This window comes from Rhizophagus irregularis, chromosome 23, assembly GCF_026210795.1.
Source record: "Rhizophagus irregularis chromosome 23, complete sequence".
Classification (NCBI taxonomy): Eukaryota; Fungi; Glomeromycota; class Glomeromycetes; order Glomerales; family Glomeraceae; genus Rhizophagus; species Rhizophagus irregularis.
Genome location: NC_089451.1, coordinates 2,835,022 through 2,859,064, shown reverse-complemented (window position 1 = coordinate 2,859,064; position 24,043 = coordinate 2,835,022). Strand labels below are relative to the sequence as shown.

At 27.6% G+C, this 24,043-nt stretch overlaps 4 protein-coding genes across 4 annotated transcripts; all 4 read right to left on the bottom strand.

Annotated features, from left to right (window-relative positions):
* Window positions 1-138: 138 nt before the first annotated feature.
* OCT59_015572 (uncharacterized protein) lies at window positions 139-863 on the bottom strand (the record flags this gene model as incomplete). Its single annotated transcript, XM_066140106.1, has 2 exons — window positions 139-617; window positions 707-863. 2 exons carry the CDS (start codon window positions 861-863, stop codon window positions 139-141), a joined length of 636 nt encoding a protein of 211 aa, XP_066002920.1.
* A 3,303-nt stretch (window positions 864-4,166) lies between these two features.
* On the bottom strand, window positions 4,167-5,409 carry OCT59_015571 (uncharacterized protein; the record flags this gene model as incomplete). Its single annotated transcript, XM_066140105.1, has 5 exons — window positions 4,167-4,420; window positions 4,503-4,625; window positions 4,903-4,978; window positions 5,064-5,337; window positions 5,405-5,409. The coding sequence occupies 5 exons, from the start codon at window positions 5,407-5,409 to the stop codon at window positions 4,167-4,169; spliced, it is 732 nt and encodes a 243-aa protein (XP_066002919.1).
* Window positions 5,410-13,367: 7,958 nt separating this feature from the next.
* OCT59_015570 (uncharacterized protein) lies at window positions 13,368-13,772 on the bottom strand (the record flags this gene model as incomplete). Its single annotated transcript, XM_025311729.2, has 1 exon — window positions 13,368-13,772. The coding sequence occupies one exon, from the start codon at window positions 13,770-13,772 to the stop codon at window positions 13,368-13,370; it is 405 nt and encodes a 134-aa protein (XP_025168830.2).
* Window positions 13,773-20,932: 7,160 nt separating this feature from the next.
* OCT59_015569 (uncharacterized protein) lies at window positions 20,933-21,346 on the bottom strand (the record flags this gene model as incomplete). The annotated part of the gene is made up of 1 exon (XM_025332681.2): window positions 20,933-21,346. The coding sequence occupies one exon, from the start codon at window positions 21,344-21,346 to the stop codon at window positions 20,933-20,935; it is 414 nt and encodes a 137-aa protein (XP_025168831.1).
* Window positions 21,347-24,043: the final 2,697 nt, after the last annotated feature.

Genomic DNA, 24,043 nt, shown 5'->3' with positions numbered 1-24,043 from the left:
CAAAAATGTATAATATATATCCTTCAAGCTACATTAATACATTATGGATTATTGAGTATTTATTTAAAATAGAATAATAGAAAGCTACAGTATTGTTCTCCTATTCCCCACTTTTTTCTTTTTCTTCATTTTGACTTTTTATTTTAATGTGATAAATAGTGATCCCTTTTTTGATTCCTTTTTTTTAAATTCTGGCTTCATGGAAATTATAGTTTCGACAGATTTATCGTTATTATTGAATAAAGGTTTAAATCGTATTTTATTAAGATATCCATCATTGCTTTTTATTATCATCTTTTTTCTCTTTTCTTGTTTCATGTCCTCGTTAATGTTTATACGAGATATGGTGACAAAAATAAAATATTCGCTATCATCGTTATCATTCTTATGCATATTTGATATATCAAAAGACCATTTATAATTGTCATTCTTTTCATCTTCTTCCGAGCTACTTTTGTCGTGTTTTGTTGTCTTGCCGTTGCCTGAAGAATCTTCAGTTTTTTTAGGATTGTAAAGTTTAGAAAATTCAAAGTCATTATCTATTTTAAAATAAGCGATTGTTTTATCATTATCAAAAGGCTCATCGGATTTATTCTGACTACTGGAATCTAGTACATCTTTCTTATTGAATTTAGGTTGAGGATGATCAGTGTTTTTCAATATTCTAATCAGAAGATTTGCTATTTATTTATTTATTTTTGCATACCTGTATCAAAAGTAACAGCAAATTTTCCATCTTGACTAACTGCAATTCGATACTTTTTCTTCTTCTCGGTGAAATTATCTTTTCCATATTCTATACTTTGACTTGAGTCTTCATAATTTATGACATCTCTATACACTTTACCAATAGAGTTGCCCATGTTTTCGTTAAAAGGCCTAATAAACTATTTTATTTGATAATTCGAGAAGGGTGTGGGCAAATGTGAAAGCACTCAATTTATTATATAAGAAACTGAAATTCAATCTTTAATAGCAGCTGTAACGCATAATACAGATCAGAATCACAATAAAAAAGGATATACAGTACAATATCATCGTTCTAACTTTCGTATATGTCAATATTTTATTGAAAAATACTAAATGAGTAAATTAAGAAAATTGCTTATCCATATATATATATAAAGTTATGATGCCATCTGCCCATCATGCATACTAGCACATGTAACTTTAATATTCATCGGAATGAAAATAAAAGATTATTTGGGAAAAAATTAAGAATTATTTTAATTATTATTTAATGGCGCATATTTTCTTTCCAATTTAAGCTAAAACCATTTTATCAACTCCTGCGCCAATTCCATTAAAGTAACTAAAAAAGTATTAAAACTTTACCGTAAAAAAAAAAAAAAATTATTATTATTAAGCTCATTTTTAAAATTTTTTAATCAATTAGATTAATTGATGTCGCGTGAATAACTTAAGTTATCAAGCCAAAGAATATATATATGACAACAAATCCTATAATGAAAATAAATTAATCATATTATTCTTTAATCCTTATTCGTTAAATTCATTTTTTTTTTAAAAAACAAAAAAAAGGTATTACTAAAGCTCACCGGTGGTGATGGTCACCATACCAGCATTGTGATGTACTTTTGGTCAGTCACCACTGGTGACCGTCACCATTGTGATATTTAGTAATACCCAAAAAATGTATAAATCCTTATTATCCGTTTTCAGATAATAGTATACCAATATATAATATTATACGTAAATCTAATAGTTCACAATCTTTAAATATAATTATATTTTATTGAATTGGTTTTAGGAATATATTACATAGTATAAAAAAGGCATTTAAACAATTAAATGGTTTAGAATTTATTCATTTACTTGAGTGTCATATTTTTAATTCTAATTTTATTCAACAAATCATTGATCTTAATAAACCATTTAAATTAATATCTTTATTAGTTTAATAGTGATGAAAATAGAAATTTACCAATTGAATTAATGCAATTATTATTTCAAAAATTTGGGGAATATTTAGAAAATATTAAATTTGCCTCAGATGTAAATGGTGCAACACAATACAGAGTATTAATAATTATTGTAAGAGAATTTCCTATAAAAAAGGAATGTTTAGAATATATACGTAAAATATACAATATACATAAAATGTCTATAGAATGTCCATAAAATAATAAAAAATGTACAAAATGGGCTCACTGTATATAAAATGTACAAAAAAGTATGAGTCCCCTTTATGTAATCTATGGACATTCTATAGACATTTTATGTATAATGTACATTTTATGTTTATTTTATGTATGTTTTCTGACATTCCTTTTTTATAGGGATTAAATTTTTTGATATATATACGTATATTATTCAGAAAGCTCATATTGAATTAAATTCAGTCATAATTTTCAGACAAAGCCTTAATTATTTTTCCATATATGTTTCTATTTGTCATGAAACAAATGAATCTATGATAGAAATGTTTTTAAGATTAGTACATGTTCTTCCTTGTAAGTTATAATATTTTGAATTTACATATTAGTACTCAGATTAGAAAAAATATTTGGGAAGTATTTTTAAAAAATTTAACACATTTTTATTAGGAATTATTATTAAAATTAATGATTTATTTGTTGATATTTTACCATCAATATATAAAGGAATATTTATGAAAGAAAAAGGGCTGAATATTTAGCTATTGAAAAATATATAGCAACCCAAACAAGTAAAAATAGTACACATCAGGATAAAAAAGAGTTGTTTACTATGACAGATGAATTGAAGGAATTTGAATCATATAACATTAAAGATGTATTAGGGATATGTATAATGTATATTCATAATTTATATTTACTGTATATCTATTAAGAGAACTATTATATATTATTCATTTTGTATTCAATTTTATTAAATTAAAAAACAGAATAAATATTATTGGATTTTAAAAAATACACTATTTAACATAATATAATTAAGGATGGTCCGCCAAGAGATTTGTGTTACCTTAAAAATGAAATTTTATATATGTTTATCATCTTTAGTCTTTACTAGTGTAATAAACAATTTCCTTTTTCCAAAAAAATCATATCAGATTCAGATTCAGATTCAGATTCAAATACTAAATCTGAAGAGGCCTGTAATTTTTTTACGAATTAAAGTTATTCAAATAAAAAAAAAAGAATGGCAGATCAGCTGGTGACTAATGAGAACTGCGGCTGATTTGGAAAATTTTACAGATCGGCATATTTACCGATGACTAATTTGTTTTTTTGCCAATTTTTTCTAATTAACCAATTTTATTTTAAACAATTTTTTTCTAATTAACTAATTTAATTTTAAACTATAATAGTGTTCTGATGTTTTGATTAGTTTACAAATCTAAATAATCTATACTAAATTGAAAATTGATTTACCATTTTAGGTTTGACCTTGTGACTTTGAAAATAAAAGGAACTGATCTAAACAAAACAACACTGGTAAATAACATTGTAACAATCATCTGTTAAACAATATTATTTTTTCTCTTTTTCTATCATTTTAAGTTTATTCTCGTGGCTTTGAAATGGCAATTTAGTAAATGTCTCATTTTTAATCAATTGGATAGTATGATAGTTTTGAATAAACTAATGTCACTGTATTCATTACTGACTAATACGATTTGAATAATCAGTTTTTAACCAGATTTTGGCGAATGTTTCTACCAGTAGCTTTACATTTGTGAAAATTTTATCAATTTTATAAATAAAAAATTTGCTATTATTTAAGATTCCTACAATTTCTTAATTAAATAAATATGAATACTGATACTAAAATTAATATTAAGCAGGTATAATAAAATAACTACAATCATGCTAGTATCTGTTATAGCAAGTACAAAAGATATACTTTATAGTGACAAAATTTTATTCAGTTGTACAATTTTTTTTATATAGTAAAATAATCATGAACAAAAACCTAATCACATGTTTTGAACAATCTATCTGGTGGTGACGAAGTCACCACACATCAATTTTAAAATAAAAATTACTATTACAGATTAAAAAAGGTTAAAATGTCTGGTCATATATAGTATGTTCATGTAATCATGTTATATATCAGTGTATTTTATCGCTCATCTAACACTCTATAAAACTTAACAGTTAATTGCATGTTTAGCTTGGGGAGCATATATGACAGTTCTCTTTCTATGATATAATAAGTAACTAAAAGATATCAGTTGCAATACCACCAGTTGTTCCACCTATTATTGCTGCATGAGCTGCTCCAGGTGATTTAGTTGAATGGGCTGTTTTTGTATTATTTGAAGTAGTTTCAGTACCACCCGATGTTCCACCTATTATTGCTGATTTAGTTGGAATAAAATTTTTAACCCACTTGTAATTATTTTTTTCGCTCACATCAATCATATGAATTTGATTACTATAAATAAAGTCACGAGTAGCATTACGGTAAAATCCTAAATAATATAATGATTTAAAGAAAAATTAAATAAACTTAATTCAAGTAAAAGCAAGATTTCATCAGTATAACATTCTTACCAAATGCAATAATCATATAATTTCCAACAAGAGTAGCCGTATGTCCACCATATGGTGTAGAGCTAGGTGCAGGATCGATATTAGGAGTGGACCATGTAAAAGGGTCTACTTTGGTATCTAAAACTAATATTTGATCAGGAGAAGGTCCCAAATTGATATTGTTCATTCCTCCATAAATAATAATAAGGCCATCTTGTGCTAGAAAATTATTTAACCCATTTTATTAAAAATACTTTATCAATTTTAAAAAATACATATATTAGTAGATTAAATATATATTTAAGACCGCTGTGTGTGAATGTCTAGGTGATGGTTCAATTCCACTTGTACTCTATGAATAGTTGTGTTGTGACAAATTTTGTGCATTAAGTAACAGAAAATAAAAAATTGACATAAATACCCTTCTCCTTTACAAAATTATTTGCCATATTTCTCCATGTTCCATCATTGGTATTATATATATAAATATTCCGAAACTGTGTTAATTAATATAATAAACATACGGTCAATTAAAATCATTACATATCTAATAATGATAAAAATTAATCAAAATAGTCGTACATAAACCCACAAATGTTCACTTAATATTTCACCAATATAAGCAATTCTTCCATCTGGTAATAAGATTGCTGGAGCAAGATAATTCGTTATATTCAAATTAGACAATACTGAATTCCGGGTAGTGTCTTCAATAGTCATCACATATTTATTAGCATTATCATAACGACCATATGTATATATATATGATCCATTTTTATTACAGACAACTGATAACCATTGAACACCACTACTGAATATTGATGAATCCTGAGCCCACTCTTTGTTATTAATAAATCTATAATAAAAATTATCTTCAGAAACTCCACAAATTTGAAAGATCGTATCTCACAAATAGTTGATACCCCATAACTATGAGGATGAATATAACGAGCATCGTTGCTTAAATCATATATTGGTAAAGTAGAATCCAAATTAAAAGGTATTGAACCGTCTAAATAAAAAAAATAATTGGTACCGATAGGATATTGTTCTGTAGATCCACCAAGAAAATAAATTTTATTGTCCATATAACTTGCGGTGTGACGATCACGTTCAACAAGTGTATAAGGACTAGTAATAATTAATTGTGGAAAAAAAAACAAAAAAGAATATAGAATATCGAGACATTTGATTAAAAATGTCACAAGTACATTTAATATGTTTAAATAACAAATTAAACACATTCATTTGGTAATATGCCACAAGACAAAAAAAATTTTTTGTTTATTACGAGCGATAAAGTATAGATTAATGACGCAAACAATACTAAAAGGTTTCGCGAAACCTTAAAATAAGTCACCACATTACTAGATATAAAGGAAAAATCAAAATATAATATACGATATGACGAAAATAGGGAAATAGGTGAGATGTGAAATGGGCAAAATGGCCGAAACTAAATGTAATAAAAACCTTATCGTGTTGCCTGTATTACAGATAATAAGAAGTGTCATATTTGTATATGATCTGCATGGAAACCTGAAACATGCATTTAAAATATGATCATCATATTGCATACTATTTCTTTGTAACTCGATAACAGCAATCAAAAATAGTTTGAAAATCTAATAGGAATGCTTTCATTATATATCAAAAATATGTTGGAAATATAATAAATCAATTTATTAATTAATATATCATTATTATGATTAAATTTTGTCATCTATCAAAAAATTTAAAATACTATATAATTTTTAATAATATTATTTTCCATATCAACTCTTGTAAAATCTAATCTTTCCAATTCTAAGTTTAGATCTATTCTTATCCTATACCGCATTATAATAAAATTCATTTAAAATATAACATCGATTTCCTTCATAATGCTCAGTATTGTATTACTTGAAATCACCGTAATTCTTCAGGCTTCTGTAAGATAAAAATAAAATAAAATGTTAGTAGTATTTCATTAATAAAAAAATAGCTAAAAAAAATTAAGTTTCTAAAATCAAAAATTACCATCCAATCCACCCAAAAATCAGGAATCCATTTCCTATAAATGAAGAAAAAAGTAAATATTAATATTTCCTTTAAAAAAATTTAGTTTCAAAATTTTGAAACTCACCATCCAATCCGTCTAGAAATATCATTTCAAAATTATTTTTCCCCAAAAAACTTACCTTCAACCTACTAATTTCACACAACTTGAAAAACATAAAAATCAGTTATCATACCGAGAATTCTGATAATTAAGATAATTAAGTCAAAGGAAACCTACAAAATGAAAGAAGGCGTTACTGTAATTAACGTCTTTTCACATGGGTTCTGAAGATGGGAGTACAACAAAAAAAAAATAAAAAAGGTAAAAAGGTTAATAAAATCTTTTTTTTAATGAATTTTCAAATTTTTTTTTTTCGATACTCACTTGGGAATCTGGCATTCACGTTAGAACCGATTTTCCTACAATAAAGGAAAAAAAAGGTTAAAAAAATTTGTTTCTTTAAAAGTTTCGAATTCCTATTTTTGAAACTTAGGATTTTGGTTTTCCAAGTCGGAACCAATTTCCCTACAAAACAGGAAAAAAATAGTAAAATAGTTTTTTTCTTTAATGTTTCGAATTTCATTTTCATCACCTAGGATTCCAGTTTCCAAGTCGGATTTTTTTTAAAAAAAAAAACAAAAATTATTATTTGTCTAAAGACGCAGGATCACTAACGATGATCAGAAATTTATACCATTAAAATATATTAGACAAATTTAATTATAAATTTGGATTTTAATGTACATAGGATTGATAGAAGAAAGTTAAATTGATAAACTAAATTTATATGTTAAAAATTGTAATATAAAAAATATTCATAATATTTCTTTTTAAGGATGAATATCTAAAAAATAATCAAAAGTCGAATGTTTAACTTTAACTTATAATAAATTGCTCCTCTGATATGAAAAAATCTTTTGTAATTTATAGGTTTTCTTAAAACATCACGATATATCAGGTATTTACTGAAGGGAAGCGTCTATATACGACATGCGTGTCACGTTCTTTATATACGTTTATATTATTAATTTTATTGGTCAATGAATAAGATATACTTATTTTAAAGCTCATAAGAAGTTAAGAATTAAAAATAATTCTTGTTTTATGTGATTAATAATTCTCTGCGCTTATAAAATAATCTAAATTTCCAACACTGGTGATAACTAGAAATTTGAAAAAAGAATGAATATCAATTAATTGCATTGACCCCTATATAAAAATATTGCCGTAGTATATAATGCGCATTAGAAAAGGGACAAATCTAGCAAATCTTTGTTAAGTACGATTAAAATATATTTCAGAAGTTATAAGAATATATACAAGGTTACAAGCTATCTTGGTCGGGTTTCGAACGCCCCTGTGCTGTTATTAACATAACCTTTTGCAATTATTGTTATTTTTTTTTGATATTTTTCACAATAAGAACTATACGACTTAAAATACTCATTGAAACTCATCTTAGATAACAAAGGAATAATGACAAGCCGGTTAATGTGGTAAAATGATGATGATACTTTTATTTGGTTAAAAAGGATTAGTAATAAGCGTTTATGGTATTATTGAGCTTAACGATTTTTGATTAGAAAATTCAAAGCCTTTTATTTATAAATTAATAAAAGAATGGATGAACTTAGAATTTTTTTAGAATAAATATATACAGGAAAATTAAAAGAATATTATTTAAGAGCTAAAAGAAAGTGCTAAATATATGTAACAATTATTCTATAGTAATTTTCCTTCCAGTAGGAGCACTCTTTGGAAGTTTCAATTCAAGAAGTCCATTCTCAAATTTAGCCGTGATATCTTCTGCTTTTACATTTGGTGGTAATAAAATACTACGAGTGAAAGAACCATAGGAATGTTATTGAATAAGAGTTACTCCTTTTCCATATTTTTTGTCTTTTTTGGTTTCACCAGAAATTATAAGAACGTTGTCACGAACATCAATGTTAATTTGATCTTTATTCAATCCCTACAAAATTATAATGTTAATATATCAGATATACGAAATTAATACGACGTAAGAAAGAAATACGTCTGGTAATTCTGCATTGACGAGAAATTCTTTATCATTTTCGTGAACGTCTATTAAAGAAACAAAATAAATATTATTTCCACGACCAGAACGAGTACCACCACGTCTGGCTACGTTCAAATCTTTAATAAAATCATCGAAGATATGATTAATAATTGCGAGACATTATTAGACATTTTGTACTATTTAAATTTGAAAGTTGATTTTAAAAAGATTTATAATTATTGTTATTTGTATCTTTGATAAAATTGGTGTCTTGAAATGCCTGGATTCAGGATATATTTAATATTTATATTAAATTTCAGCTAGCAATTTCTAGTAAATTTTTTTTTGAAAATTTCATAAATTTCATAGAATCACGAAAATTCTATCACATGGTAGAAACAATTGCGTAGGATCTTTCCTTTTTTTAGAATGTGTCAACTGGATACAGGCATTATTGTAAATTTGTAAATCCGGCCTGAAATGCAAATTAAATAAAATTTCCGGCTCAATTTACCTTCGCCGGAATTTACAATAATTTAGGTTGGAAAGAACCATCGATAAAAATCATAAATTTCACAAGTTGGTATAATCCGGAAAATAATGACTTATGAAGTCAATGTGCAAAAATAATAACATAAAATATTTAAGGTAAATACCAGAAATTACAAAAATTATTAGTATATTTTATATATAGTATAATGGTAATAAAAAAGATAACTATTATGAATTATCGTTGTATCATAAATGATGATTACTACAAAATTTGATTACGATTTTTTGATCAATCTCTCCAATATTTTCTTGTTTACAATATATAATTTGATAAATTTTCATATTTTTTATTATATAAGACAATATTTATTAATAATTTTTGGCGTATATTTACAATACATGTTAAAGTTATAAATATCCAGCTTTTCATATTGTATTCGTTATGGATCAAAGTTTCAATAAATGGTAAGAATAATCTACTTCAATAATTATCATAATTATATTTAATGTAAAATTTAAAGATTCTAAAATTTATGACTCTCATTAGATCCTTCTTTTCATATCCTATACCTACCAATCAAGATTACAAATTCGCATTGTATTATTTTTGAGATTGAATCTTACAAACACATTATCTTTTTGGGAACACAACTGATGTTCACATAAGCGTCCGCTTGATTCTATCCCTGTAAGAAAAGTTGATCCGTTTTTTATATTCCATCTTTTTTCCGTAAAAGGCTCATATTTCTGGAATTTTAACAACCTTATATCACGGAATTTTATCGAATTATTTTCGTTATCAATGAATGGATCCGTGAAAGGCTCATTTTTACGGAGTTTTTACAGAAATAACGGATAAAATTTTTTATAGGGTATCAAACCAGCCTTAAAACCATAAATTTCTAATAAGTGTGATGTAAATTCCTTTTCTTCAAAAAGTTGTTTCTTCTTAAAGAATTTCACTTTTCAAGAGAGCTTCACTCATTTTTACAATACAATTAAAGATCAAATCCCGGGTCAACTCAGTTAACCCGACCCTTTCGGAATACTACAGCCCGAGCCTACAGGAAACAGAATATATTAAAGGTATAAACAGAAAATATGGAACAAAAGTTGAAAAAAAAGAATAAAGAAAAATACAAGAAAGATAGAAAAGATGCAGAAACTAGTTACGTAACCATTATATGAAAGGTAACATTACTAAATAAATGAATAAAAAAATTTTCGAAACAGGAAAAAATCGATCAAAGCGTATATCAAATTAAATTTGCTAGCTCTTTTTTTTTAACAGATGATCACCACAAAAGTAGTAAACCACATGATCTAGTCAGATGTTTCATGTTTCTCGGGCCAAAGATTTTCCGGTCTAATATACATTAATTATTCGGTGCTTACATTTCTTTCATTTCTTTGAAAATCAAAAGTAGGTTATATTGTATGATGATAAAATTTTACCAAATTATCTCAAAATCTACTTGAAATTTTAGAAGATAATGAATTTTATGATGTAACTATTGAAGTTGGTAATGATCCTTATGTAAAGATTTTTCGTTCCCATATGGTCATTTTAAATTATCGCTCTCCTTATTTGCAAAGAATTTTATCGACTAACTCTAATAAAAAGAAATCTTGGTACATATTAAATTACCAAATATTACACCTGAAATTTTTCAAATGATCTTAAGGTAGGAAATATCGATATTGTAACAGTTTTTTTTTTATAAAAAAAAATGTATATATTTATATATATATGACTCTTACGAAAATATTCAAATATTTTCATTTTAGATATATTTATGGAAGAAGACTTTCTTTAGAGGAATATGATACTTCGGATATTATTAAAATCTTGATTGCTGCAAATGAACTTAGACTTCAAAAATTAGTCGCTCATTTACAATTATTTTTAATTGAAAATAAAAAAAATTGGATGGAACAAAATTTTAATTTAATATACAAAACAAGCTTTGAGAACGATTCTTTTTGAAATTACAAAATTTTTGTACGGAATTAATATCCAACGAACCTGAAAAAATTTATAATTCAATCGTTATTAAATGGGGTATTGCTCAAAATCCTGGACTTCCTTCAGACTCTTCGAGTTATTCAAAGGATAATTTTAATACTTTAAATAAATACTTTACAACAATTTATTCCTTTTATTAAATTCTTTAATTTAAATCATAAAGAATTTTTAAACAAAGTTTATCTATATAAAAAAATCATACCAAAAGATTTACGCGAAAATTTAATTAACATTAATCAGATACTAATAAGCCAGAGTCAAAGATAATAACTAAGGAAATTAATTCAAAAGTATTGATTCAAAAATCATTACATTTCAATAATAGATTAGAAATTACTGACAAGGATAAATAATCCGTATGAATTCAAGTTAATTCTTCGTGGATCTCGTGATGGATTTTCACAGGACCCAGAAATATATATATAGGGGTCAGGTGATGAAAAAATTTTTTGCTGTACGCATTTTTTCAGGGCCGGAATTATGATAATGTCAGTCGGTTACTATAATAGGAAATAAATTCTGACCGGCATTATCAAAAATTATCTAAAAAAGGAAAGATTTTCATGATTTTTTTAGTTCAAAATACGCAAACTCAAACCTGACCCTTTTATATATATTTCTGGGTCCTATTTTCACCTCGTAAATTCCATGAGATTGTGATTATCAAGTGAAAAATAGTGATGAAATTTTTGGAGGATATAATCCGATCATATGGAAATCTGATGGTAGTTATGGCTCTACTAAAGATAGTTTTATATTTTCTTTTAAAAATATAAAAATGTCGAAGAAAATATTTTAAGTCGAGCAAAGTATGAAGAATATGCCATATCCCGCCCATATGTAATGACTCTATTTTCGGATCAGCATTTGGTTGTTATGAATTTATTTTATGCAATAACAATGTGTTATGAATCGATTGGAGAATTTAGTGGATCTTCGGTGGAAGAATATGAAGTATTTCAAATTATGAATAATTAACTAACGTTTTTATAATTAAAATTGCCAGTATGTTCTTCACGATTCATATGTATTTATTATTTATTTACTTGAAAAATATTATATCATGGTAATAATACTGGCTAATAATTATTATTGCTGAGCATAGAAACAAAAAATTCTTATGTTTCTTCTGTTTATTGCTTGTCTACAGATGATTGTAATATATAAAATTATGGAAAATAGCTGTAAATTTTGACGAAATAATCTTGAACTCGTTTTATTACATCATCATGACAAAGGTGGTTGAACTAATGGTGCAATTTCAATCTCAATACTTCTTTAACAAATTAATAAAATCCTTGTTATAAATAAATATTTAAAATTAATTTCTAAATTCACTACATTACAGGGTAATGCTTCTAGTAACTTTCTGCCCTCCCAGGACTCAACCAAATCCCGAATCAATTTGGAACTACCTTATATCTCAAACTCATTTTGAAAGTCTTAACATCTGTGTAAGCATCACGTGACAAAAACAGTAAATACACAATATCACTTGACGAAAAATTTATAATACGTCACATTTGAATTAAGAAAGATGGCAATAGAAATATAAAATCTCATGTGATCTAACGACACATGACACAGTTATATATGTAGCTCGTAACAATTTAATCATAAACATCGTAAACGGAATTTATTAATCTACTAAAATACCCAAAATACGAGAAATAAAACAATAAAATGAAACTAAACTTATATACATTATTAATAATATGCACTTTATCTTCATGTATACATATATACTGTAGAGCTTAGACCCGGTGAACGATCCTAATGACTTATTCAGTAAATATCGGATATATCCGTTCACTTTTTAGTAGGATATCCAATATAATCCAGATATCCCAAGATATAATGTAAATATGATGTAATAAAATTTATTAGTAATAAATTCTAACGGTAATAAATATTTATTGATTATTTCGTAAAAAACTAAGCTTAAAAAAAATAGGATGTCTAGCCAAAAACATAATATAATAGATGATAATATGAATGTTAAAATATAGCGATGAAAATAACAATAATAATTCAGCTTCTTAATTTCTATTGATAAAAAAGACAATATATTATAATATAATTATTAGGTCAATCATGGCAATTTTATTAAATTAAATTATAAAATAGGTTTGGGATAAATAAATTTTTAAGTAATTCAGTGAATATCCGAATATCCTATGAATATCCGAATTTTACCATCCAAACTAGGTATCCGGATTTTCATTCTCAGAGCCTTAGATCCGGATTATCCAGATAATTAACAATGATAGTAAGAATATAATAATAATTATTATTATACGGTATTTATTATACGTCAGACGTCTTGACAGCATGTTTATAGAAATCCATGTGAACATAATATTTCGCAAGCAGGTTTTCTAATTCAACTTGATCGTCAAGATTACTTTTTTCGGCAACAATATTTTGCTTAATATTTTTATCATATTGCATTTTCTTTAATTCCTTAAGAAGTTTCGTTTTATCCTGTTCTATGAATACAAAGCGTGAGACAAATCCGAATGGGTCCATCTTGTCACGACCGAAAAGAAAGACAACAATTCCCCAGAGGCTGAGGTAACCACCGATGTTACTAAAAAGTTCAACTAGAGTAAGTGGTGGCCTTAAAATCATTGTCGTGACACGTGCTGGTGCGATGATCGTGAGTTCAACAATACTAGGATCGGTGGTAAGGAGATTACCCTTAAAGGACATCTGGTAATTTCGATATATGGTTCCATTTATGGCTTGAATATGAGTTTCTGTATATTGAAAAGTACTACTCTCTGATTGTAATGATATAGTTTCAACATCACTGAATTTATTTCCTTGAAGAATAAAGTTTATCCAGTCCACGTTGTTATCACCCATAGAAATGATAACTTCAGAAGAATTAAAGGCTAGTGCATAAATTCCTCCAGCAAAATTCTTCTTCTTCTTCAAGAACGATGGGAATAATGTCCCATTAAAAAATTCACAATCACTATTTTCTCCTAGATTATCCTTCTGAAAAACTTTCGAGCCAATTAAATCAACAAGTGGATTATTTTTATTAACATCAGAATTACTTTCATAATATGATGCAGCTACAATGTTAAAACTAGCATTTTTTACGTTTGGGCAAAAAAGCATAGATGGAAAAGAATCATTTTCTTCTAAACTCATAGATAACTTTGGGGGATAATGAAACATTTTATAAACATTGAAATAAATTACTCCTACCAATCCGGCAATAAGGAACAAGAAAATGATCATCTTAAGTATTCTTGTGGGTGCGCTTCGAGTGCTGTCAGCAATGAAATAATTGGTAACTTGTTGGCGGAGGTGGGGAAACTGAATGATTCGTACAATGAATGTAATAATTATAATTGCTACAAAAATCATGACCACCGCTATTGCAAAGAGGCCGGTTTTACCATTGAGAGTCTCATACAAATCATAATTATCATAAAGACTAGAACGGGAGGAGTCCATATTTTAATTGGTAAAATATTTTTGTATATTTTTGATTTATTTTTTTTTTTTGTTTTTAAAAAAAAAGGAATAGGAAAATATTTTAATATAGTTCTACTTCCCTATAGACGATTTTTTTTAGTTCTAAGAGCTTATTTTATAGGGAATTCAAAATCCACAAAATGATTCTTTATTCTAATTGTTTCTCTGATACGAATTGTATTTTGACATATATGATACAAACAAATTTATGGTTTTGTGTAACCGAGCAATGTCGATCTTTATAGGTAGAATCCACACCATTTTTCCGAACATCTTATATAGCAATGATCTGAAAATTAATTCAATAATAAGTCAATGTATGATTGGTTCTAATTTTGCCACATACGTTTATGAAACTCGGAAAATCCGAGGAAAAATAAAAGAATCACAGCTTCACTTTCTTGACTTTCTTGAAACACTTCAACTTTTTGCTTCTTATAAAATTTATGGCATTTCTGACAAGCTTTAAAAATACCCGAAATATATGTAAAAGTTCAGAGACAGCCAAAAAAATTTTACCATTAGATGTACGCATTTTTTCAGGGCCGGGATTATGATAATTTCGGTAATTATTCAAAAAAGGTAATTGACTTCTACCAGGAATTATCTATAAAAGGAAAGATGTTCATGATTTGTTTTGGCTAGTTGTACGAAAACTCAAACCTAAACCTTTTATGTATACTTCAGAAAATTACTCCGCCAAATAATACTACAATAATAAAGTATGCGTCATACAAGATTTGTGGAGCAAAATTACCGATCTTGATAGGTTTCGGGTATGCATCTTGATATGTTTATATAGTACTAACATATAGTTCTATCAAAAGACTGGTCGTACAATATCAAAGAGCCATAGTTTTGCGGAGTGGAATTCCGAAGATAATTTTATTTCACTATTGCAAATTCTGTGTTTCATAAACAAACTAAAGGAGCGAAAAATTTTTATCCGTTATTTCTGGAAAACTCAGTAAAAATGAACCAACCGGAAATATGAGTCTTTTACGGAAAAAAGATGGAATATAAAACGCAGAGTACATTATGTAAACTATCCTAATATCGCTTGCATGAATGTAATAATGTTCTTTTTTCTACAAAGAAAAAATTACAAGTAAATCTTTATGTGGCCTACATATAAGAAGATAAGTAAATTGATAATTAGTAACATACAGTCCCTATAAAAAATGTTTGTCCGATAAATATTCGGAATGGGGTCAATTTTCCCGATACTCGCACGATATTATACAATATTTGTTACAATTTAATACAAGATGCGGAGATTGAGAATTTTTAACCACATAAAAACGTACAATATCATGATGAATGCCCAATAAATGTCCGATTTTCCGAACAAAAAACCGAACAATGTTTGGACAATATTTTTTTATAGGGAGTACATATTTGAAAATAGGACTATCAATTACACTAATAAAAATAATAAGGCTATTATTAAATATAATATATCTTGTCATTCAAGCACATTTTTGACAATGATAAATGACTAATGAAATTTTATAAGCAAAAAACATGGAATTTACGTACAAAGCGTTTAAGATTTCGATTCTAAAAATTATATCTCAATATTATATGTGAACTAAAATATTTTTTTTTCCTTCCTTCCTACAAAAAATAAGCCATATAGAAGTCCTACTCAGTTTAATATAACGCCATCATGCCTACATGAACGTTTATCACTGTTTAACACATTATGTGTTTTTATTATCAATGGCTCAACGATGATTTATAAATTTGTTATTGCGATCCGCAGATAAATTCGTCAGATCAAAAAAGTTTTTTTCTCCTGATTCTTTTTACAAACCAATTTTTTAATCTTTTGTAAATCGGGAGCAATATTCTTTCAGAAATCATGTCAATAATAGTGTTAGGTATTCGAACATTTAAATTTGAGGGCTCGATGAGGTTTCGGGATATGCAACAGTTAAATATTATATATTAGATGATTAATCTAAAAGCGGCTAATATAAGAGGTTTATCATTGCTTTTTTTTTTTGGGTAAATTCAAAAACTTTATTAAGATTTTATATACGAACTCTTAGTTTGATACAAAAAGAATAATTGAAAACTGTATAAAAAATCTAAACTTAATATCTAGTAAAAAAAATTAAACTAAAACCCAATAAACCAGGTTATATTAACGTCACACCCCCAAAAAATAAAGCTAATCTACCAAAAGACGAAAATAATAAGAAAAAAGAATAATTTGGATCACTTGTAATATAAAATCTTACGAAAATATATATTATGATATAATCACTGTGCTCCTTTATAAGGATTATTATTAATATCTATAATTTTTATTATAATTATTACTCTATCCATTTTTTTTTCGTAATACCCAATTTCTTTTTCTTTTTAACTAAAAGATTATTTCTATTTGACTATATAATTCTAGTTGCTTTAAAAACCGTCTGCAATAAAAATATACCGTAATTTTATATATCTTCCTTTTTCGTAATACCAAAAAAGATTTAAAAATTCCATAATTTCAAAAGGAAAAATTCCTTTAATTGAATCAATAAATGTTAATCGATTTTCATTATATTCCAACTTTAATTTTTAATTTCATTTTTAAATATTACATCAATAATTGGATATTGTTAAATAATTTCTTTGTATAAATTTCCAATAGTATTATCGATGATTTCAGTTAATCTCATCATATTTTTGTACTACCATTTTGTTCTTTAAAAATAATTATTTTCATCACGTTTAACCTCTAAAAAATTTCTGATAATAAACTAATCTTTTTCTACTTAAATTCGAAATTAGACTAGCCTTTTCCTCTATTCAAAGTCGTGAGTCGATAGGAATCATTTATGGGATGTATGTCTTTATTTTTTTTTATATATACCTATTAATTAAATATCGTCAACGTTAACCTAATGGCTTAGACGTAAGAATACAAGTACATCTATACAATAAAGGAGGCCATAGTTCGTATCATAAGCCTTCACAATATTAAAGTCATCATTAGTTTTAAAATAGCTGATTATTTTATCAATTCCAGGATTCATAAAAAACTAGATTCGCCTTATATGTAAATGGACGATAATTAGTCTTTTCTAATTTTTCTAGTATTTTAATCCGAAGATTTCTAATTTATTATTGAACAAATTTAATTTTTTATATGTATTGAATGTAACAACAAATCTTCTATCTTCACCACTAATTGCAATTTGATAAACTTAGTTCTTAGTGATATCATCTTTTCTATAATATACTTTATCACTCGAATATTCTCTTTTGTTTGCAACATCGTCATTTACAATAATCTTAAAGTCACCCATGTTTTCGTAAAAAGAACTTTATTAAAAAGACCTTTATCAATAAAAATAAAATTATTTTATGTTGATAGAAAGGCGAAGGAAAAAAGTTCCGTTAACATACTCAATCTATTTAAAATAGTTACATAAACACAAAGTACAAATCATAAGCCACAAATAAAAAGGACTTTGCGATGACTTTTGTATAAGTTTTATTGAAAAATTCTTAACCATATATCCTATTGAGGCTGAAACCATCAAGATGATTTTGTAATCTTTACTAATAATAAATTCCATTAACAATCGATAATATATTTTAAAGTTATTTCATATTTATTCAATCATTGAAGCACCGTATATAAATAAGTACCAAGGTTCTCTTTTTTTTAATGTAATTTTATATAATAATGAATTCATAAATTTTAAATATCAACTTTTTAACTATTCTTTATTATGCAATTCTTTTTTATTTGTCAAACAAAAGATAAAAGACAAAATCAAATATATCATTAAAAAATGATTACTGATCGTTCTTTACTGTACATTATTTTTGTTATAGATATCAGATACTTATTTTATATATTAATATTTATTACATAAAAATTTAATTTGCAATTCAAATTTTAATAATTTTGAATGTTTAATAGAAATAAATTTATTCTCTTTTATTTAAAGAAAAAGTAAATCCAACGAAACGAACGGTTACTATATGGTAATTTTCAGCCCCCTCGGAATCAACCATACCGTCCTATGTCTCAAACCTCAATAAATATAAATAGGTAAAGGTATTCGAGATAATCAATCTATTTAATATTTTAATTTGGAATTTACTCAACAGTTTGATTAATCTCAAGTGTGTGAAAGTCTTAACATCTGTGTAAGCATACAATTTTCGGAGCTATAAAATATCACTTGACGAAAAACTTACAATACGTCGCATTTGAATTATTCCAACAGATAATAATAACAGATAGTCATCTTAAGATAGATTCATGTGTCCCAACATAATCTATTAGAATATCTTAAATACGAGGAATAACACAATAAAATAGAAAGCACGGATATTTGGTACAAAATTTTAACGACGTTAGCTGTATATGTCCTATATCACAAAGACGCTCGTTGCTATATATAAACCCGGAAGTGTTTCTACTATCAACTACACACACTAATAAACTCTTTTCTTTAAAAATATATAACAAAATAAAAACTTTAGTTATTTTGAACCTATTGTTGTTCTTCGTGACAAAGAGTTAGGAACAATTTTCACATCGGTCTATACCTAGTACCACCTTTTTTCTTTCTCCTGACGACACACGGAGCCTACCCCGAAGTTCGCTATGACTGAAGCCAACGACACAACAACTACCAACGCAACTAAAGCTATATATAGTTCGTATCATACTTGCCGAACCAACCCATACATCTCATGTGACATGCGTGGCAGTGGAACGAAACATGATACCAAAAAAGGCAGGTACTTTCTGCTTGCACTACGAAACAATAAAGATTTACCCTGACGATCAATAACAAATTCAAGATGATACGGAGCTCACAAAAGGTCTATCGATCAACATCTAACAAACCCAATTTAAATTACATTTTAGGGACTTACTACCTCAAGTTCGTTTTCTCCCTAAATAGGCAATTTTCTAAACAAACTGTCACGAAATACTTCAATAGATTACGCCAATTACAACGAGAAAACTTCTTGCGATACGTAACCGAACCAATAACGACAGTCAAAAGGATAGGGGGGCTAAAACTTTTGTCCGATTCGCAAAAGTATCGGACTTGACCCTCATGGTGGCATCATCTTGACCCTCCTTATTGTAAAATATATTATGCGGGTCAAGTCAGTCCCGTCGTACAGGTCAAGAACGATACATTTGAGTTCCGGTCAACACGTGATTTATTTAGGAATTTATTTTCGATGTGAAATGTGAACAACCTGCCGCAGTCGTTATTTAACCCGGTCTTCAAACAATTATAACATCTACCTCAGGCCTCAGGCCTCAGCGTTCACGACTTATCAATCCTAACAATGGGCTACATACCGCTGCTGGGGCTGGAAAATTCGTAAACGGGAAAAAAACTGGCTCCGACGTATTAGAAAGCGCAACAAATGCAAGAAACCCTTACCTGTGTTGCCACCGGGTACTCCCGGTGACCCGCGCATATTCTACCTGAAAGCGTATAACATCAACTTGTTCGATTATAAGGTGCGACGTCGTTTTGACGTCAGTTCCATTCCTCAATACAACTACGGCTATCATAAAGTGTACCAGACCCGTTATTTTATTTTATATTATTTTATTTTATTCAATATAGACGTAGACTGGGGTGATAACAAGGAAATCCCTGTAAGATAGCACCATTACAAATAGTGAACAAAAAAACTAATTAAAGCTAAAAAGAGAGTCCAGGTAGGTTACTTACACTCCGATATAGATACACGTATTTTTCTTCGATCAGTGTTGTTGTACGTAAATACTGTCAGGTACAAAATGATGCAAGGTTAGCAGGTCCGAATTTTTTCGTTTTTATATATTTATTTTCACAGGACAATGTTCGTGCGCCGGTGTTAGCGGGTAAATGATGGTGTCCACAGATTCAGCAGCGGAAAAATATGAGACACTCATTGTAGTATTTGAAGCGTCATCCGGAGGCGGAGTGCATCTGAAGTAGACCTCTGGTGCATTGATAGCACGATTTTTATCACTAACCATAAAATGTGCGTTAGTATTGGCGTTGATAGTAAGGATTGTTGATATAGGTAGTGCTTTATGACGGGTCTGGTACAAAATCCTGAATGTCAAAATCCAGAAAATCCCGAACCGGGCAGCATTATGCTTAATTCTGGCCAATATTTCGGGATTTCGTACCATTCGGGATTTTGACATTCGGGATTTTGTACGGATCCCAAAATAACACAATAAAATAATGAGACTTAAACTGTTTAAAGTTTGTCACATTATCAATAATTTTTTTATGATATGCACTTTATTTACATATATTGTTTATAACAAAAAGAAATGTTGAAAAAGTATGTTGTTATAATAAATAGACACGTATATATTATGCTCCATATATAATTTATTATACGTCGGATGTCTTGACAGCATGTTTATAGAAATCCATGTGAACATAATACTTCGCAAGCAGGTTTTCTAATTCAATTTGATCGTCGAGATTACTTGTTTCGGTGATAATATCAATCTTACTTTGTTTTACACTTCTATCATCTTTCATTTTCTTCAATTCCTTAAGAAGTTTCGTTTTATCCTGTTCTATGAATACAAAGCGTGAGACAAATCCGAATGGGTCCATCTTATCACGACCGAAAAGAAAGACAACAATTCCCCAGAGGCTAAGGTAACCACCGATGTTACTAAAAATTTCAACTAGTGTAAGGGATGGCCTTAAAATCATCGTCGTGACACGTTCTGGTGCGTTGATTAAGAGTCCAACAGTATCGTCAGTGGTAGGGAGAAGATCACCCTTAAAGGACATCTGGAAATTTCGATATATGGTTCCATTTATGACTTAAATACGAGTTTCTGTATATTGAAAAATTTTACCCCCTGCTTGTAACGTTATAGATTCAACATCACTGAATTTTTTTCCTTGAGGAATGAAGTTTATCCAGTCCACGTTGTTATCACCCATGTAAATGATAACTTCGGAAGAATTAAAGGTTAGATCATAATATCCTCCAGCAAAATTCTTCTTCTTCAGGAACGATGGGAACAATGTCCCATTAAAAAATTCACAATCACTATTTTCTCCTAGATTATCCTTCTGAAAAACTTTCGAGCCAATTAAATCAACAAGTGGATTATTTTTATTAATATCAGGAATACTTTCATAATATCCTGCTTCCATAATTTCGAAATTAGCGTTTTTGATGGTTGGGCAAAAAAGCATTGATGGAAAAGAATCAACTTCTTCCAAACTCATAGATAGCTTTGGAGGATAATGAAACATTTTATAAACATTGAAATAAATGACTCCCACCAATCCGGCAGTAAGGAACAAGAAAATGATCATCTTAAATATTCTTGTAGGGGCACTTCGAGTGCTGTCAGCAATTAAATAATTGATAACTTGTTGGCGGAGGTGAGGAAATTGAATGATTCGTACAATGAATGTAATAATTATAATTGATACAAAAATTATGACCACCGCTATTGCAAAGATGCCGGTTTTACCATTGAGAGTTTCATACCAATTAAGATCAGAATTGGGAGAGTCCTCCATATTTTTAACTAGGGTTTTATGACTTAGTTTATTTTTGAATTTGTTTTTTTTGTTAAAAAAAAAAGAATAGAAAAATATATTTTTTTTCTTATAATATAATGATACTTCCTGTATATGATTTTTTTAGTTCTAAGGGCTTATTTTATAAGGAATTCAAAATCCACAAATCTAAATGATTATTATCCTAAAATGTTATTGTCAATCATTTTTTAAAGGCCAATCGTTACTTAAAATATTAAGATTTACACCCCATGACCCTGATGTATACATTAATTTCCGGTGTATAAATTCCGGTGTATATATCATTTGTTTTATATCCTTTAATTGTTCTTCGTTAAACCTATTCCAAATAGTACAATAATTCAAGACGCATGTTTCATACAAAGATTTGTAAAAGACAATAGTTAGATTGCCATTGTTAATTCTTTGTTCCATAAACAAACTAATAAAAGGAGCGAGTAAATCAGGAGTACATTTTGTACACCATCCCAAGCTCTCCTGCGTAACGCGTTTATTAATTATTATGATTATTAAAATTTTACATAATTACACAAACACCTAAAAAATTATACAAATAAATTATATAATCCTCTATCTAAATACCATCATCTAAATATGTAACTATATAATCAATTATAGTAAACTAAATTATAAAATTTAAATATATATTTTAACCTTCGTTCCCCAAGTGTTCTTAAAAGATTTACCATTCTTTACATCATTTAATACTGTAAACTATTTCTCGTCACTAATTTTACTAATTTTTCTATATTTTTTTCGTTTAAACTATTTTCATTTGTTTTTTCAATTTTTCTTAATTTTTATTATTACCACTATCGCCCTCCTCTATTCTTTTTTTCCTTTTTCTTTTATCTTTACGATCTAAATCTCTATCTCTGCCATATCATCACATCGTTTAAACCAAATTCTCTTTCTATATTTACCATAACAAAAGCTACATAAATTTTCTATCAAATTCTTATATTCTTTTTTCTTCGATATCTCATCAAACTTTCTATTATATACACCTCGCAAAAGTTCCATATTCTATTATACCCTAATGAAATATCTGATTGGGTTAACATTATTTCATAAATTTATATTAATATCTCGTAATATTTCCACTTCTTCTTTTTTATTATCTGATATTAATATTTCTTCATACTCAGCTATTGCTTCATATAATATTTCTTCTAAGCTAACTTCATTTCTTTCGCACTTCCAAACATGGTACCAATTTCGATCTCATTATTGCATCTTGGACACATTTCATTTGCTATTTCACTAATATAAAACTCCATAAGTTGGTAATTCTTTAATTCTTTCAAAAAGTTTTTAATTTTGTATGATCTCTCCTTTGTATCTTCATCGTTACACTGCCAAAAAATAAATTTATTTTTATTACTAATAAAGTTAAGCGTCTTAACCCAATCGAATTCATTTTTAAAATTAAAATAAAAAAATCTTCTATCTTTCGACTATTGAGAAGTTCATTTTTCCAAATAACTTGCGTACACTTCTTTAAATCACCAGTTATCAATGCATATTTCCAATATAAATTGAATTCGTTGATCGTTAACGCTTTATCTATAACATCTATTTCATGTTTCAAAATTTTCTTTCTTCATTAATTCTAAAAATCTTCTTCCTTTAAAAATTTTCCAATCGCCAACATTTACTCTTCATCTATCCTTTTTTTCTATTACTAAGATTTTCATAAAATTTTCTAAACATCATACTAAAAAAATTGGTGTGTAACCGTTACGTTTAGATTAACCTGTATAAATTAATTTTGAATTGCTGATCTGTATTCTTTATAGCTAAGACCCAAGTCATATTGTTACATCTAATCCAATTCCGGTTAATAATAAAATTTTAATCTGATTATTAGACCGATTTATATTTTTTTTTTTTCAATTTATTTTTTTTCCTTTTTTTAAAAAAAAATCT